Source organism: Pogonomyrmex barbatus, unplaced genomic scaffold (genome assembly GCF_055798465.1).
Source record: "Pogonomyrmex barbatus isolate J1 unplaced genomic scaffold, ASM5579846v1 scaffold18, whole genome shotgun sequence".
NCBI classification, from domain to species: Eukaryota; Metazoa; Arthropoda; class Insecta; order Hymenoptera; family Formicidae; genus Pogonomyrmex; species Pogonomyrmex barbatus.
This window is the reverse complement of record NW_028297114.1, coordinates 5706485-5725630: the sequence shown is the minus strand read 5'-3', so window position 1 is coordinate 5725630 and position 19146 is coordinate 5706485. Positions and strand designations below refer to the sequence as shown.

Below are 19146 nucleotides of genomic sequence, written 5' to 3'. Positions count from 1 at the left end.
TCTAATGTCGCTTCCGTACTCTCGGATCGTGCTCGCCTTGGGAGATACGTATGTGCTTGCGTGTTGTGACGTTGTGACCTGTACCGGAAGTGCGAGCGGGGAGTAGTAGGAGTAGTAGAAGAAGTTAGTAGCAGCAGCAGCAGCAGCAGCAGCAACGACGGCAACAGTACAGTAGTAGTAGTAGTAGTAGTAGGAAGAGATGAAGGAAGAGAAGAAGTAGTCGGAAGAGGTGGAATTCGAGTTCACGAACCAACATTCAGTCTCGCTCGGGTACAGGAAGTGGCGAGAAGAGCGAGAGCTACGTCTCGCGCGTCCAAGTGCTTCCCATTGTTATGCGCGTTCGTAACATAATTATTATTAAAAATCTATTATAAAAAAAAAATACACGTGAACCCCTCTTTCTCTCCTCGGACAAGTGCGCGTCGTGCCCGGGGCGCGACGTTCGTATTATACACCCCGAACGTGAGGGGAATACAGGTGAAACGGTAGTGCCGAAAGTGTGGATACCTCGGACAACACCCCGGCCCCGGCGCTGCCCCCGCGGCAGCCGCTCCGACCGCGTAACGCCGCCGTCGTCTTGAAGTGCGAGGACGCGCCGCGACGTACGGCGTCGACGGCGACGACGGATAATACGGCAGCGACGGCGGCTACGACGACGACGGCGCCGCCGACGAGGACAACGACGACGCCGACGACGACAGCGGCCACGGTTGCGCCAGCCACGTTCTCCACGTCCCACGGCTCAACGAACCCCCCGGCCGTTGTTCGAGTGTCGCCGCAGCCGCCGCTCTTGACGCCGCCCCAATATCCTGCGCCCCCACGGCCCCCTAGTCGTACCGGTGAGTGTGTGCATTCAGTTAATTTTCTTTTAAATTTCTCCTCCCGATTTCGCGGGTCGAGATTACAAAATCTCCCGAACCTGAGGAACCACGCGCCCACAGGGATAGCCGTTGGCGTTGGAATCGCTCGGCCGATTAAAATTGCGATTAATAGTTTACGCGCGATTAGTAAGAGTAACGGCGTTTGACAGAATAACTGCATTCCCACGAGCTTCCGATTGTGTGCCGCCGGTGAATGCGCGAAAATTCGTAATCGCCTCCTTCCCTCGATTTTCTTACGGTTCCTCGACCAGCACATCGCGCGCGATGATGAAGTGAGTTTACTCGTGTGCTCTCGCGATATAATTGTGAACTCACGTGTGGTTTCCACGCGTTTTCTTCGATCGAATTAGGACGAGACTCTCTTCCTTCGAATTACGCGTGTTCGAAGAGACATAATTCGAAAGGAATGGCCGGTCCCAGAATTCTCTCGAAGACTCTTCTTGAAGATGAGTGGTCAGATTTCTGAGTTTTCCTGGATTTTATACTTGTTATACCTATCCTATAGTCTATAAATTAGCGCGAAATTAAGCGCCAAACGGTCGTTCCTCATCCAAGAAATTCAATATCGTGGCATCCGCAGTAACCCACTGCCGGCACAGATACGATAATATCCGTTGATATCGTGCTATTACGACTATCGCTGATGGGCATTGGCGGATGAAACGGATGACATTAATATCATCCAGGTGTAATTCCCTCCGGCGACGATGGCCGGACTGGGATTTATCAAATACGGGGCGTAGAATTTCGTTGGAAAAACGACGTCCGGGATGGACGGCTGTCGGGCAAATGACCCGGACCAACTGGCTCCCGACGCTCCTTTTTTTTATCCCGCCCGTCGCTCCGCGTTTCTGTTTATTTGCCCATACCCCGAGAGAGAGGAGAAGCAGCATTTTCGTAATAAGCGCGTAACAGCCGATTCATAGCGCGCTGGTATCATTGGTAAAGGCGTGCGAGATGAACCGGGAATTTGGCAGATATCCTGTTCTCGCGCGTTGCGAGAAAAAAGTACCTCGAATGTGCTCAGGCATTGAGTGTCAAATCAAAGCTAACTAGCGTATCCTCTGTCTCATAGAGTATGGATCAGAAATCCAATCATCCACTGAGCTTTTGCATCTGATTTATATATCTTTTTAGATACGTAAAAGAACATATCAACCGGACGAAAGTTCGACCAAGCGCTCGGTGAACGGTTGGTTATGCATCTCTAGATGCATCCATTGAAGGGAATTTAAAAAGAAATTTCATATGCACGATGTCGATCGTGATTTCGCCTCTAAATCCGTGAGAAAATTTACACTCGCACGTCCCAACGCCGAGATATCTCTGATGAATGTCGTCCCGACGCGTGAAACGTCTCGCGACGACACGTCCGCTCCTCCCCGGATTTTTACGTCGAGCGAAACGTCCACTCTTTTTCGAATTGGTTCGAGAGCCCATAGGCTAAGAGACACATCCGTTACGCTCGCGACGTACCCCGTGTACCATTTACGCGACGCGTTTCGGCTCCCTTGGCAAAACGCGAACGGACCATCTGGAAGCGAGGAGATCCGCGACGGGGCGAGGAAGAGCGAGATGGAGGAAGAAGAGAGAAAGAGAGTGCCGGGTAAATCTGGAAACCGCGTGCGGCGGCGTGCTCGTTTACGAAATTCCGTGCCTTGTTGTTTCCAAGCTGGCGCTAATCATCGCCGGACGCGCGCGATACTCGGCGGAAACGGCCGGGAGCGATAAATCCCCGAAAAATATCTGCGTCGTTCGCCGGCGGAAATCGATCGAGAGATCGAGCTCGCTCTTCCCCCCCCCCCTATCTCTCGATTCTCCGCTCGCTCTATCTTTCTCCCCGTTTCCTCTATCGTATCTCTCTCCGCGTCGTTTACGTTGATTGCTCGTTACATTGTTCGCCTTCAAAAAACGATTAAACATTCTTAATCGATTCTCCGCAAGCGCACGAATTAATATTATGGACAACTAGAGAGAGTTTGAAGGTACGAAATGCTCGAGTATTCATTTTACTCCTCCTGTATTTTTCGGTGCGTTTGCATCTTTTTGTGATCTTTTTAATTAAGCGAAAACGAAACAGGGATCTCTCAGGAACTGTTCCGAGTTCTCTCCTCGGTTCTCTCTCTGTGTGTCCATGTGTGTGTTTTCCTCAATATTTTTAGCCGCTCACACTTCGATGTATTTTCATTGGACATTTGTTCTCGGAGGATTTTCTCGCGAAATACGATAAATCTGTGCCCGTCTCCTACTCCGCATCGCTATCTCTCTCTCTTGGACGAGGTCGTGCGACTTCGTGCCAACTCCATCGACGGTTAGAGCGTGACTCGTTGCGCGCATTGAGTCACACTACGCTTTCATAGAGACCGAACCAGTCACAGGGGCGAAGCGGTGAATGAAACCCACAGGTGTAGAAAGTTCGCGAGAAAGTCGCCGTCGCCTTTCCGTTCGTAAAACTCACACACCGTCGCGCACATGCACATGCATTCGCGTCCGCGCGCATACTCCTCCTCCTCCTCCTCCTCCTCTCTCTTTCGCCCCGTTACGCTGTGCTGTGCTGTATAGGCTGAAATCGAGAATAATACTTCTCGTGGAATTTCAAAAAAGGGTGCGAATCGATGAGATTTCTATGAAACACCGTCTTTAATCTTGATTTCTACGTCGCTTTGACTCTACGCGCGCCTATCCTTACCGTATTAAGACTTTGCTGGGAGTACAACGCTATATTTTAGAGCTGAGACTTTCCACAGTCACGTCAGACTAAATTACGAATCGACGGAACTATCTTTTAGAGTCTGAAATTGGCCGACGCCACCGGGAGTGACTTTCGTCAAGCTGCTAAATCTTTCGCAACGGATTCCCTGGCGCGAGTCGTATCTGCGAGACACCCGTTACAGCACCCGTATGCGTGTGCACGGCTTATTGACACAGAGGCTCGAACACGTCGCTCGGCCGCTCTCATTGGCACCACACGCCGTGAATGCCACTCGGCACGGAGTCGCCGTGCGACTTTGGCACATGCGTCCACGCGGCCGTGCGTGCGTGCGTGCGTGCGTGCGTGCGTGCGTGCGTGCGTGTCCTCTTACGTGCGCGGCAATATACATCGATTGTGTTCGGCACCGAGAAGATAGATATCGACGTGTCTTGCAACACACACACACACACACACACACACGCACGCACGCACGCACGCACGCACGCACGCACGCACGCACACGCACCCGCAGCTGCGGTATGTATTCGCGCGCACGCACGCGCGCGCGCCATATACGCCGCGAAGTCGATCCGGCATGAATGAAACCATGATTTCCACGCATGGCGCAAAAGTAGGCGACTCTCGTGGCGGGGAGAGGCGCGAAAACGAGTAGAGACTCGACGACTCTCGTGTGAATTTTTAACATGGCTTCTCTTGCGACTCTCATTCAGAAACTCCCGTCGAGAGACACTCCGCGGTAATTAACGTACAAACACCGCAAATTGACAATGCGTAATTGTCGTTTCTCGCAGTATTAATATTGCGATGTTGCGTCAATTACGTTCGCGTTGACGACGCTACTTGGATGTAGGACTTTGCTTTTAATTTAGCTTATATTATTTATACATTTTACATTAGAATTTCGACCGCTCTAACAGATGGAAGATGATAATGGTTTTAGACGAAGTTTCTTTCCCGACCGTTTGTACTTCTTTGTTTTACTTACTAAGTTCGCGTGACGAATGCATAACTCAGATAAAGAGTGAATAGCAGAAAAAACAAATACATGTACATATCGGTAGAGCTGTTGTATGCGCATAGTGACCGTTGCCCTCGTTTATTCATCGCCTCGTCATAGGTAGGAAACCGTTTCCAAGATACCGGAAGTCGCAACTCATTCATGAAGTATTTATATTTGAGTTGTTTATTGCCGTACTAATCGCTTAAATACATTGTGTTGAAAAAAATGTTATCAATACGCGCATTCGATTGTTTTATCACTTAAAAATGTATTCGTTGTACAAGATTAAGTCGAAGAGGTTTAAAATAGTATCACGCGGTACTCGTCGACGAAACAAAAATTCCGGAAAAAAGTTTATCATTAATATCAAGAAATACTAATTTACTCAAGCTTATTTAAGACGGAGAGTCGAGCCAAAAAGGATGAATAAAATGAAATTGTCAGAAAAATAAAAGATACAAGGTATCGTAAATTATCCGCAAGAGAGTTAACTTTTTTTTTTTTTATTTCTCTTTATGCAAGAAATGAACATGTAGGAGATATAAAGATAAATGCGCGCGAAACAACCGAGTACTTTTCGCCATTGTTTTTCGTTCGTCACTAACTGAGTACTTGGTAATCAATTCGATTGTATTTTACTATGATAAATCCGATCGAAAGCGTTCGACCTTCCTCGCTTTGAAGCTCGGTGCGACATCGCTGCCTGGATCGTGTTAATCATACAATAAGTAATCCTACACGCGCCGCAGACGTATTCTCGATATCCTAAGGCTAAGCCTATCGAGCTCTCTCGACTCCAGTAGCGGATCGAACTCGCGCTCGAATCTCGCTATGTAATCGCGCTATGTTCTCTCTCCCTTTCTGTCTCTCTAACTCTACTCCGCCATCTCTCTCCTCCTCGCGCGTTCTCTTATTCCCCGTCCTCTCTCTCTCTCTCTCTCTCGCTCGCTCGAGTAACACGAGAACACCGCCACGCTATCTTCATGTTTGCCAGCTCCGTTATCTCACGTTCCTCCATTTCGATCTCCTCTCTCCTTCTATCCTCTCCCCCCCCTCTCTCTCTTTCTCTCTCTCGCTCACTTTTTGCGCTTACGATCTTCCCTCCTTGTCTACGTCCTGCGCCTGACTCGTTTCTTCCTCTTGTCTGGTTTTGCGCGAGCAGCGAGTGCAATCTACGAGCAAAGTCGTCGTCGTTATGCGTTGTCGCGTCACATCCGGCTTCTCCGCGGTCGTTCCCTCTCTTTCTCTCTCCCTCTGCCGATCGTTCGTCCTTCCCTCCCTCCCACCTCCTCCCGCCGCGCCTTTCATTCATTTACCGTGCGGCTCGAATGTCTCTGTTTCTAGCCCTCCTCTTCATCGACCTGCCCGAAGAATTTGCGTTACGCATCATCAATCTAAATGCCTCTCTCTCTCTTTCTTCCCTCTCCCCTCTTCTCTTTTTCTCATAATAGTTATTTGTCAAAACGGACCGTGTCGGCCCAATCTGTTCACTCGTCTTCCGTCTCTTTCCCCGAATAAATAGTGATATCTCGGCATAATATAAACTGTTCAGAATTTGTCACATGTGCGCACGTTCGTAGGAAATCTTTTATTTACAACGATTTTATCGCCTCGTCTCAAGTATTGACCTCTCCTCTCGATACACCCGGTATATCACGAAGCGGAGAGATACTTCTTTTTTTTTTCCACGCGTCCCTATCCTTCTATCTTTTTCTTCTCGCCTTCATCCGATTACTCAGAGCGAGGAACACGACGGGGCAGCTTGCCGAGGCATTTTGTCGATTTTGAACCGGAAGTCTGGGCATATTGGCATGGCTGCTCGCGCCAGCGATTTTCGACGCTTTCACGTCGCATCGACGGCTCGAGGAGTCTCAATTTTAAAGGAGCGATCGTGATTAATCGTGATTAAATCGAGTCAATACGGCGGAGCCGATCGATGCAGTTTAGATAACGACGCGATTACGCAATCGTGCAGATAACAAACGCGTTGTCACGAGTAGACCGGTGCCTTCGTCGGCTTCCGCGTCTGCTTCTCTTCTGATCGATTATAAGCACGTATTTATTTAAAAATAATTCGCATAGCGAAATTAATTCGAGAGGTGCAACGAAACGTTTAACGCCTCTCTTATTTTCTTTAGGCGCAATGACAACATATTATATATATATATATATATATATATATATATATATATAATATGTTGTCATTGCACATATATATATATATATATAGTGTTGTATATTTTTTATCGTTGACCTTGACAATGCTGTTAAATTTGCGCGTTAAATTCATATTTATTTCGACGTAGTAATCGTGAGTAGAGTAATTGACGGCGGGATTATTAAAATTATCCGTCGCGCGAAGAGAACGAAGAACGCGCGATATGCGGTATTGGTGTAAGATGCAAAACGAGTCAAATTATATTCGCGCGATGATAGCGTTCGTATCGGATTGGAAGATATGTGTGTAAATAGTCGAGGTGAACGGAGGTGAGATAAACGAGATAAACTTATTTCCGGTGCGTCGGTGAAAAACAAACGTCCCGGCGAGATGTCGCGGTTCGCGCATTTCTCTTCATGTATATACGATATGTACGAGAGGGAACATTTTTCTTTTCTTTCCCTCCCCCGGCTTTTGTTGCCTCGTATCGTATCGTTATTTTCCGCGACGAGTCATGCGTCTAATTGCCGCCGCGAAAATTACCTTCGCGTCACGCGTATCGACATACGTTGGCGATACGTTCACGAAATGGATACCCGGAGGAACGAGAATAGTCTGTGCGTCACGAATTAGGTGCGGTCTGGACAATTACATTCTGCTTTTATCCTAACGATGTCACGAGCTTTCGACTTAAAAGGATTAACTCCCGCGTGTGCACCACACCTACTTGTTTCTTCTCCGCGGAAAATCCACGGTCTCCTATGGGAACGCTCAATATATCAGGCGGTACTCTAAACTGTATAATTTTAACAATAAACAGATATAAAGACAACTAAGAATCAAGCGCTGTTGTCGGAATACAAAAATTTAATACATTTATTTATTTCATATTAAAAAAAAAAATCACACACGGTACGTAAGTATAATAAAATATATTATAATTTTAACTTGCGCGGAAATTCGAACTTTAAATGTTCAGAAAATTTCTAGATAACTTTAGCGAATGGTAAAATTAATAGCAAAATTGATGCGATCGCGTCACGTAATTTCAGATGGAAACGCCGGATTGAAACAGCTTCGATCGCCTGCGAAAAATAGCGCGACGTAACCGATCGTGTTTTTTCCCCCCCCCCCTTTTGCCGCATCGCAAGTCCTCGATTTAGAAACCATTCACGTGCTTTCTTTTAAATCGCGCATTATCGGAAAAAAGGGAGATAGATACACGTATTATCTACAACCTCGCTCAGCACTTTTCTCGTGCGCAATGCATTCAGCACGGTGACCGGGGTCGAATGCGACTCGACGCTCGACTCTAGTCAAGGGTTAAGAGAGCACAAGAATCGATTCCGTCCCGTCTCTCTTTCTCACCGCGTTTTTCGTCCCGCGCGTTTGTGTCTCTCTCCGTTGCCTCCACGTCCGTTCCCCCCGTTGCGTATACGCGACTCTTGCCGCCCCTCCCCCAAGCCCCGTCCCATCCCCGGCTTCTTTAACTTTTCCCTGGCCGTCCTTGGGGGGGAAAGGGAACGTTGACCCCTCGCTGGTTCCTCTCAGGCGCGGTCTCGCTCGAGGTTTCATTCAGAATGCGTCGCCGAGAGCGAGATCCTTCGTCGATGTATAGCATAAGGAATGATGCGGCGAAAAGTGCGCGAATACAGAATGTCCCGAGCCTACCCCGAGCTACCTTTCTGCTTCGAGATTGATCTTGAGGAATATGCAATCGATTACACCCTATAAACACGAGGCGAGATCTTTTAATTAGCCTATTGAAAGTTTCGTGGTATACCACGGAAAATTAAACTTGACGATCGTGAACGAACGAATAACGTAACTTATTTGTACTTCGATTAATTTTCACAAGTAAGTTTTCATAATTTTCATAAATTTGTGTCATAAGATTATATAGAGGGTATTTCAAAAATGGAAGTCAATCGCTCAGAAGATAATTAGAGATCTGAAAAGAAGAAAGTTGGTATAAACATAGAAATCCGGAAATGCATTGTTTTTGAGTTATCACCATTTTTACGTTGAAATTTCAAATTATTTTGCTTTCGAATTTTTTCATCAAAATTGAAAGAGGAGAGTTTTATAATATAATTAGTGAAGTGAAATCCTGATCTCTGCCAAGAAATTCCACGTGGTGCATCTTGTGTAGTGCTAAAGCAACTTTTATTTGACTTTAATTATGTTACAAAACTCACGAAAACCATTTCTTCGTTTAATTTTGATAAAAAAAAAATCGAAAACAAAGCAATTAAAAATTTCAACATAAAAATAATAATGATTTGAAAATAACGCATTTCCAGATTTATGTTCATACTTACTATAACTTTTTTTTTGTTTTTTGATTCCCAATTTTATCTCCTTAATGATTGACCTTGACTTACGGAACACCCTTTATGTAGAGAGAGAAATTGAAGTTCCGCGTTCGTCGTAAAATCCGTCCGAACGGGAATTAAGATTGGCAGTTGTGTATAGGACATGCCCGGTCAGGCGGAGAAACGCGACAGCCTCACTTCCGTTTATTTTCCCACTTGCGATTGGCGCTATCGGCGCCGAAGTCTGCGGGCGCTGGCTTTCAGGATGAAGCGCGCGCTGGTTGATCGCGAATTGATCAACGATCGACACGTCAGCGTGGACGTAGAATTGATTGATTGGCGCTTAAGCGAAGGCCGACGGGAATAGAGAACGCGAGCGAGCGAGCGGGCGAGAGGCTTGAATTAAACGGGGCCTTAATGAACCTCTCATTCGAATGGGAGTCGCCGGCTTTAAATAGGACGGCAGAAGCCGAGCGAGCAAATTTGAAGAGCACGACGAGCGTGTCATGGACGCGGAGGCGCGAGAACGCGTATCTTCGCGCGGATCGGCTTTATTTCAAATGGTCGTGCCTGAAAATAAATTGGATCTTTTAGATCAATGAGAGATAACGAAAAAAAAAAAAAAAAAAAAACAAACACGAAATACATACTTCATTTGTTTAACGATGATGACAATCGCCGGAATAGGTTTAATTAATTCGATGTTTCTGACGTTTCTGACGTACGCGCAGCGATAAGCGAAATCAGTGTCAAATACGGTAAAAGTCATCTCAATGAGAACCGCCGTAACGTTGAATGAAACTACTCGGCGCTTGCACTCGGGCTTCATTGCAATGCAAATTCCATTGCGTAAATCTCACCGGGTAAACACGTCCAAGCCACGTTGGCCACGAGAGCCTTCGGATTTTCACACATTTTCGCGCCTCGTTCGCGCCTCGTTCATCGGGATTTCGACGGTCGCCGCGCCGAAAATGGAGGTGGCATAAATTCCGGAACGAGCATCATTCGGCGCTAATGAGTCGATAAATACCAAGGAATACCTGCGGCGATGATTTGACGCGAGCGCGCGTGCGCGCGAAAAAGGAAAAACGAAAGGGAGAAAGGAGAGAAAAAAAAGAGTAGAGAGAGAGAGAGAGAGAGAGAGAGAGAGAGAGAGAGAGAGAGGAGGAAAAGGCGAATCGCGCGCGTCGCGCGTATATTCCGCCGGCCGCTATAAATACGTAAGATGCAGTCGAATGCGGGCCGCGTGCGTGTGCCAGCGCGTACGCACGCCCACACGCGTGCGCGCGCGTGTAATTCCGACGTTCCAGCGTTTCTCCGCGCGTACACGTCGCCGCTTGAATGCCGAAAATAGTTTTTCGCATGCGAGAGAGGAGACGAGCGCGTGGGCCGACGTGCGTAGGCGCACACCTAGTGTACGTGCGTGCATATATATATATATATATATATATATATATATATATATATATTTATTTATATTTTATGTATATTTTATATATTTCTTAAGTTTTTTCATTTTACATACGTATGTACCTAGCCGAATGTCGATAGCGTAATGCGAATAAGAAAGTTTTAAAAGTTTCAAAAGTTTTATATAATTCTTCTTCGATTGCAGATATAGCAGGAAATTGGGAAATCGCGAGAGATTAATGTTTTAACATTGAAAATTAGAGAGAAATTAGATATCGATGAATCGTCAGATTTTCCGATAACGGGACTCGGATATTTCCTGTTTTTCTTTCTTTTTTTCTTTTTTTTTTTGTTAAACTAACAGTAATAATTGATGCCAGATGTTTTCCGTTTTATTTCCGCACTTTATGCATTTCCGTAACGTTGTTATTTCTTATTCATACATTTCTGTTATAATAATCCGATAACCTTTAACATCGTGTTATGTCAAAGGATCGGCTTATCTAAAGCTATGCTTCCGCTCGCCAGACGGCTAGACTGGTATTTGTAGGCAGGTCTTCGTTAAACGGCTCGTCTTAGCCGCGTCTCGTTTTCAATTTCGACGATGCCGGGGTCGTCTCGGAAAAATGAAAAATATCATCTTGCTCGTACCGAAACGTCCTACAGATTCGTCCCTGCTCAGAAGGATACGCAAAAAAATGGGACACGACCCGATATGACTGACACACGTATTCGCGCGCACACACACACACACACACGAACAAGGGAGACGATCGCGGGGCAGATACAAACTTTCTCGCGAATAATGCGCCTTATGGAACGAGTGGGTGGTTGGTTAATTTATTACTGGACTGATTAGTTGGTTCGTTGATTGGTTGGCCGATTCGTTGGTCGGTCGGTCGGTCGGTTGGTTGGGCGAAGACCTCAACCATATGGCGTCCACATTCCGTTTCTCGGGTAGCAGCGATCGCGCGAGCGAGTGCGTGCGTGCGTGCGTGCGTGATGCGTGCGTGCGTGCGTTGGTGTTCGCTTCGCTCGCTTGTAGATACGTTCGTCGAAGGAAGATCCGCGTTTAACTCTTTCAATCCTAAATATTCCTCCCAGCGGGGGGAACCCACGAGCACGGGGATATTTACCGCTCGGTGTCCCCATGTCGCTTCCCGTCGCATTGCCGGAAATGCCGGGAAAAACTTCCCTTCCCGGTACTCAGGAGGTTCTTAACCCTGCCCACGCGTAAGCGCGTAAAACCCACGCGCGAACGTGTGAAAATAATTAAAAAAAATTTAACCGCCCGTCAATTCCGCGCGAGAAAAAATTGTGCAACGATGATTATGGAACGAGGGGGGGTGTCACGAATGGGGAATATTGTGAGTTAAATGAGATATATTCAGAATGATTCTTCACACAGTCTTAAATTCGAAATTTTATCGTTAAGTGTAATTTAATTTTCTATTATAATATTTTTATATAAGATATTATAATTGCCTTGCACGCAAAATATCATAACATGAAATTAAATTATATCTGATAATAAAATTTCAGAATATATAGGATTATCAAGGATTGTTTTGATTTCTGCAAAATATTATACCGATTTTCTGTCCGCACAATGTAGATAATATTTTTCAGAATCGTATTCGCACTGAGACGAAATTGGCACCGGCGTATGCAATACAATTTCTAATTTAAAATCCCTGGTCGGACATAAAAAAAATTCTCGTCTGCAATATAATATCCCTGGAATGGAGCTTCGCCCATAGCGTGTAAGACGAGCTTTATATTCCATTACGGACGGCTCGGTATGTCATCGATGACTCGAGTTTACTGGTGCAGGTACCTAGAACAATATTGAGACTGCGGACAGAATGACATTGCAGTTGGCGGAAAAGCCGGAAGACGGAGATCGAGATATCCATTGTCCCCTCATACCTCACATATTTTCCCGGGATCCCTTTCCCCAAAAAATATTTTCGTTACATCCTTGTCCCGAGTCTACCTACAACGGACAGATTTTTCATCTGCGAGCATAATGGCCACGTAACGAAGTGCGTCGTAAAGAATGAAATCGGGGTGGAGAAAAGGAATCCCTTTCTACCTCTACCTAAGAAATATTTCATACAATATCCGAAATGTCCTCGTGATTCATTTGTTTTTTCGCAATTCGGCAATGGATTAAAAATGCACATACACACACATATATATATATATATATATATATATATATATATATATATATATAGTCGATTAAAACTTGCCTTTTAATTACGAATTACTCCAAATTAAAATTTTGATGCTACTTTGATATTCCTAAAGATAATTGGCTATTTAAATATTCTAAAATCTACTTTGATCATATGACACTTATTAATTCTTTTTTTAAACCTCTCTCTAATTCTATAGATTTTATTTCGACGCTACTTTACCTTTTCTAACTTTTCTTTTTGTTTTAGAGTTGTAAATCGTCTTTCGGAGCGTACTAATTGTCGTCCCGGTAATTTCCGCGATCGCTATCACTCGGTAGACAATTAGTTGCAAATCGATCGTAACTGTGCGCTCGTCTATTCCTCCAATCCCTGTTATTTTGTGCGACAAGAAGAATTACGCTTTTGTCGACGTATAGGCTATAAGCGAGCACGCATGCACGCTCGCACGCATGCACGCATGCACGCACGCTGCGTAGGCGTCGTCTGGGTGGTATCCGGTGTTGCGTGTCCGTATGCTCGCCCTGTATTATATCTTTCTCATTTCCTCCGCCGTCTCTATTTCGCGTGCTTTCCTAATCCTATGCAGCCATCAAAATTTCCATAATCCCTTCAATAAGCAACTTTCCGCCGTCCGGTGGTATAAAGCAGAACGACGATTCGACGAGCTGAGACGACAGACGATTTGTCATGAGTGAGAAGATTTATGTGTATACATCCAAGTTCAAATAATTAGATTGTGAAAGCAATTTCTTTCAATTTCGAAGAAAGACGCCATTTGCGCTGCCTGTTACGCATCTGCAAGCGAGGATGCTGATTTTTGCAGAGAACAGCACCGTCAATAGTTTATTATCGTTATTTTTTAAGTCGCAAACGCAAGTTTACTTAAGTTTACGCAAATACATACGTCTGGGGAAATATTAATTTATTCGAAATTAAATTTTTCCTACGAACGCCCATGAATAACACAACTGCGGATGCGAGTCCCCGGTGCGATTTCGCGCGATGAATCACAGGTAGATTACGAGGGCGAGTCAAGTAATCCCGTCTGTTCGGAATAACCCTCGCCGCATCTCGCCGTCGTTTTCCAGGCTGAGTTTGCGGTTTTTTTTGCGGCACCCGAATGCAAAACGCATGCCCCACGCGGCGAGAAACGCTGCGACAGATGTTTTCGATTCGCCCCGTTCGTCGCTCCTTTCGTGACACCGTGATGATACCTCATAAAATTCGCTTGCACAACGCATTATCCGCAGAATCCATGTAATGCTCCGACGAAAAACAACGTCCGAGCTGCATGAGAGGAAGCGGCCACATTGCTAAACTCTGCAAGTGTTTCGGGTTTCTCCAGAGAGTCGTCTCCTTTGGGAGGAGTTCGACAAAGACGCGATCAATGGCATGGAATGCCGTTTCGGTAAACTTCTTACGGAAGTATTCGAATAACTTTCAATGATGCGTGAATTCTTCCAAGATTCCTTTACTTTGTTAAAAGCAGATTATATATTGAAATTTATAAAATTCTTCCAAGCCTTATCATATCCCATGAACGAACGGATTTATTATAAAAGTGCAACTCTACTTCTTTAAGCCTTAGCATATTTTTCCAAAAAAAAGTTTAGTTGGTGGTTTAGAAATCTGCATCCAAAATTATTTAGGTAAATAAATAGAAAGATCAATTGTTTAGCGAATAAAAATTTAATTTTATTCGTACCACCACCCGTGATCGTTTGTACTCTCTAAATAAAAATTAAATTTTTATTTAGGAAACAACTCGCAATGAAACTTGACATAAATCATTCTGAATATTTAAAGTACTCATAAAAAAATTGAAATAATTTATCATTATTTTTATTAAAGCACTTCTATTCTGTATTTAAATAAATTTTCACCCAGGTTCTTAACCGCCGCAAAATGTTTAAATGCAATTTAGAGCTGTAATTTTTCCATAACTTTTGACTGTAAAAATGGGTGTAGTACAGTTTACCTTTAAGAGAAGGCGTTGAGATAGCGAAACGTGGAGGAAGTTGTCGTCGCTGCGCCATTTATCTGGAGGCTTTTGCCGGGGGCTTTTGCTCGTTCGTGTTACGCTCGCCGCGGAATTGCGGCGTGCATAGATTTTATCTGAAACGTGCGGGCGCTCGCTCGTTCATTCGCTCGCTCGCTCGCTCGCTCGCTCGTTCCTCCAAGTTCGTTCGATTATGCGGCGAACGGCGCGACGTTTTCACGTCGAGTCGTACAGGATCTTCGTCGATCCGGGAGGTTTCTTGGCAGTGGGAAATTACCTGGAAACGCGTCGCTACTCTCGCGTGCGATCGCGCCGAACCAAATGTCATCGGGCCGAAAGTCGCTAAATCCCAAGTCTCGCTTTTCGCCGAGCGAAAATCGTGACGCTCCCCAAACGGGAGCCAAAACCGAAAGGTCCGAGATCGGAATATGCCTCGTCTCCTGTAATGCGAATCTTGGACGTAACTTTTCGACTTTCTCGCGTTTTTGACACGACATTGTTTTCAACGTCGACGACGACGACGACGACGATGACGACGACGACGACGACGACGACGACGACGACGACGACGACGACGACGACGCGCGCGTAAACGACATTTAAATTCTATTTAAGCCTGCCAGACTGGCGGACTTGGCGGATCTCGTTTCTAGCTGTCTCGAACATTCGCCGTCGGGATGACATAAACAAAGGAAACGTCGGCAGCGAGGCGTGGAAATGTAGGTTGTATAGACCAAAGGCTACGCGACAAAAAGCGGCACGTTCGCGCAACTCGCAATAATTTTGTAATCCAGGCATGTTGGACTTGGTCCTTAAAGTTAACGCCGTCCGCGAGAAGGAGGAAACGAAATCGCCCGCATGACTTCGAACATTCCGGATGACTCTCAGGTTTCGTTTACGATAAAACGTCTTCATATTTTGTGAGAAAATAAAATTCGAATAAATATATAAAAATGTGCGTCGTAAAAAATTTATAGCGCCGCATGCCATTGGTTTGACGTGGCTGATCTACATCCCAGGAAGAAGAGGGTCGTGCTACTCTTTGTCTCGCGCTTTCGACTTTGCTCGCTCGCTCCCTTGTTCGAAAGAGCAAGAAAAGACAGGGAGAGAGAGAGAGAGAGAGAGAGAGAGAGAACGGGAGAGAGTCGGCCTTTCTTCCTCCCGATTCCGGGGCCAAAAATAAGCTGATCCAATTCCAGCCGTGGAGGATCCTTGATTTTTCGTCGCCTCTCTCGCGGCCGCCTTTCGAATTCCGTAAGTACCGGGAGTTTTGCCGGCGCGACGCGACGCGACGCGACGCGACGCGATGCGACGCGCGGTCATTGTGTAATTGGCTCAGTCCGCGAGGCACGCGAGTGCCTCCGCCTCCCTCGCGCGCGAAATCGGAAATGCTCGAAATAAACCTACGCTCCTTCTCGGCGCTCGCTCTGACACACCGTCCACGTACACGCGCCCTCCACCCCGCCTCCACCCTGTTAACTACCGAACGCTTACCATCGAGGAACCGTCGGTTGCTGTCGCTGCAATTTTTATTTAACATCGCAATTTTTATTTTACACCATCTTGTATTATCTCGTATCATCGTAAATCATCTTGTTGTACCTTATCAGCGTAGGCCTCGTGCAATATCATTGTTGCGACCTGATCCATCAGCCTATCAAAAGTATCTAATTTCGTCATAACGATCTAACTTATATTCTCTACTCTACTTTTAGTTAAAAGCGCTGCTTGCTATTTGCCCTCGGAAAAATTTGCATTGTAGCCGACCGCATACTATTTCGTTATTCCGTTTTATTCTACTCTAATTCTCCACTCTCCGAGAGAGACATTCTCACCACTATAAATAAGGATGTTTACTTCCGTAATATTGCGTCATGTCTCACTTTCAAATATTTTCGAAGTTGACATCCTCGACATTGCCTAAGTATCGTTATCGTCTTGGGACATCTATCCAATTTTGTTGAAATATCAAAGACTGCGCGCGAGGGAGATATTATTGAGGTGCTGCCAAAAAATATTCATTCTAAGACGCAAGCGTGTCCCGTCTACACCTTGCGCGAAACTGTTTATTACGACCGCGTCGGCCACTCGATTCATCGTTTATGCGAGCTCCTCCGACGCGGGTGTGGCTGTTACTTTGCCTTCCTCTGCGATACGAGACGACAACCGATACCCGCTGGAGAAACGAGTGCGCCGCTTAAAATGGCGCACGTTGCATCACACGATGATGTACACGACGTTGTACATCAATTATTGCGGACAGGACGCTTTCCGTGCATCTCTCCGTTCTTTCCGTTAAATCCCGACGGCGGAATATTTATTGGGGGGGGGGGGGCACTTGATCCGCGCCGTGATTTTTCAACGCGCCATATTAGGGATTTTAAGAAAAAAAAATTTGTCGCAATTCGCGCGTTTGACATTTATAGAATGATCGATCTCTTCCATTCCCGATTTGAAATATCAATCTCTCGATTAGCGACAAATTTTTGAAATCTAAAATTCGAGATAACGAACTTGACAAATATGAGAGGGGGAGAGGAGTGCCGGAGCGGATATCGAGGGGAGCTTTAAATGATCCACGATTCTTCGCAAGCCACAGCTGATAGTCTTGGAAGAAGCGCATGACATATTCGCGGGAGAGCGCGTTATCGAGGGGGGAAGTTGCGAGTTATTTTCGCGACCGGATTTTTCAATGTTAGGGAGGGTCTGCTCGTTCGCTCGCTCGCGATATGGCTAAAGCCAAGCAAGCCGTCGTCAAAGTTTACTCGGCTGTTCGCTCGTTTACTCGTTGCTCGTTGCTCGCCTGCCTCGCTTAACGTGCCTGCCTGCCCGCTTCTCTCCCCGAATCAACGACGTAGCGACGGATCGTCGAACCCTTCGCGTGACGAGAACACGGGCAAGATTACTTTACTTTCGACAGGTGCTGAAAATGCTCGAATCTTTCCAAAGATTTTTCAACGTCGAAGAAAAATTCATTTATGATTTTAGTTTCTTCAATATTTTGAAATTCAATTATCGTCACGGTAATAAGTGTCAATCGGTCGAGAAACACAACATCGCAAAATTTATTTGTATGATAATTGTAATCGGGTCTTTTCCGAGAATGTCATTCCGCGAAAGACGACTCCGCTCGCGCGAGACATTTTTCTAATAATAATAACGACGTCATTTTTCCGGATACACGCCCTGAATCCCACGAACGTTAACATGTGTTTCGCATTGCATACACTGGTGGCGAACGTTGGAAATGTCTCCGAGCGGGGCGCTCGACTACCAGGAAGCGATAAGTCAAGAAGTTTTGGCCGGTTGGTTCGCTCGTATCTCTTGGTGCCGTTTCGCCGGAGAAACGAGGAGACGGCATTTTGACGCCTGGTGCCAAACCCGTGGCGCAAGTGCTCACGCAAAATACCGGGAACGAGATCTCGCTGGCGGGGCCCTGTCTGCTACGTCTTTGCAAAAAAAGTCGAAAGTCACTCTCATTACGTCAAATCTGAAAACAAATGGACCGTTCCCGTCTCCTGTTAGCCCGGCCACTCACCGCTAACAAAATAAATATCTCGATCAGCATTATCATTTAGATAAGAGATTTCCTCCTTCGCGTTCCCTTTTTTCAATTTAAATCGCAATTTCGATATGAATATAGGAAGGAGATGAATTATAACTGTTACACTACCGTCTCATCGCGTTATTTTTTAGGTCATTCGTTTCAGCATAAATTTAAAAATACAAATCGTTTAATGAGCTAGACATCTCATTCATCATCGCGTATATCGATACGCGACTCCTCGAAACCGTTCGAACGCTGGGGTTTACGCTACGCGTACATACGTCACTGCATTCACAGCGCTGCGGATGGTCAGATTGGGGCATGAGGAGCAGGGGAGGGAAGGAGGATGGAAAGGGAAGAGATGTCGCGGGGTGAAGAAAGGGGAAACGAGTGGGAGCGACGTGCTCGGTTGCGCGAGCAGGATCAGCGGCGGCGGAGATGGCGGTGGGGGAGGAAAGGAGCGAGAGAGAAAGGAGAAGCTGCGAAAGAGATAGTGTGATATCGAGTGAGAGAAAAAGAGAGGGGGAGGACGCGAGGGACGTCGACGATACGGGCGCTGGTCAGACAGAGACGAGATGAATGAACGTGCGTATTTGCGCGCGCGCGATAGACAGAGAGGGAGTGAAGTAGACTGAGAAGAAGAGGATGTGGGGAGAGAGAAAGAATGAGAGAGAAAGGGAGCTAGAAGTGGGCTCACGAATGAATGAACGATGGATGCACGACGAGGATGGAATTAATGAGTGGGATAAATATAGAATCGAGTAGCGCACCAGAATGAGACGACTGAGCGCTATATTTCTCTCTCTCTCTCTCTCTCTCTCTTTCGTCTACCTTCTTGCTCTTTCTCTTTTTCATTTCGTCTTTCTCTGTTCTTTTCTATCCGCGCCCTCTGTCGGCTCCGGTCTCTGCACACTCGCGA

General features: G+C 46.0%; 1 protein-coding gene across 1 annotated transcript in view; it reads left to right on the top strand.

The window, feature by feature from the left end:
• Nucleotides 1-481: 481 nt before the first annotated feature.
• sty (sprouty signaling antagonist) overlaps nucleotides 482-19146 on the top strand; it is a gene marked incomplete at its 5' end in the record, with an annotated part of 31400 nt that continues 12735 nt past the window's right edge. Inside the window, one exon of the mRNA XM_089075274.1 lies at nucleotides 482-839. Coding sequence (XP_088931400.1) covers nucleotides 482-839 — 358 coding nt within the window. The remainder of the gene's footprint in view (nucleotides 840-19146) is intronic.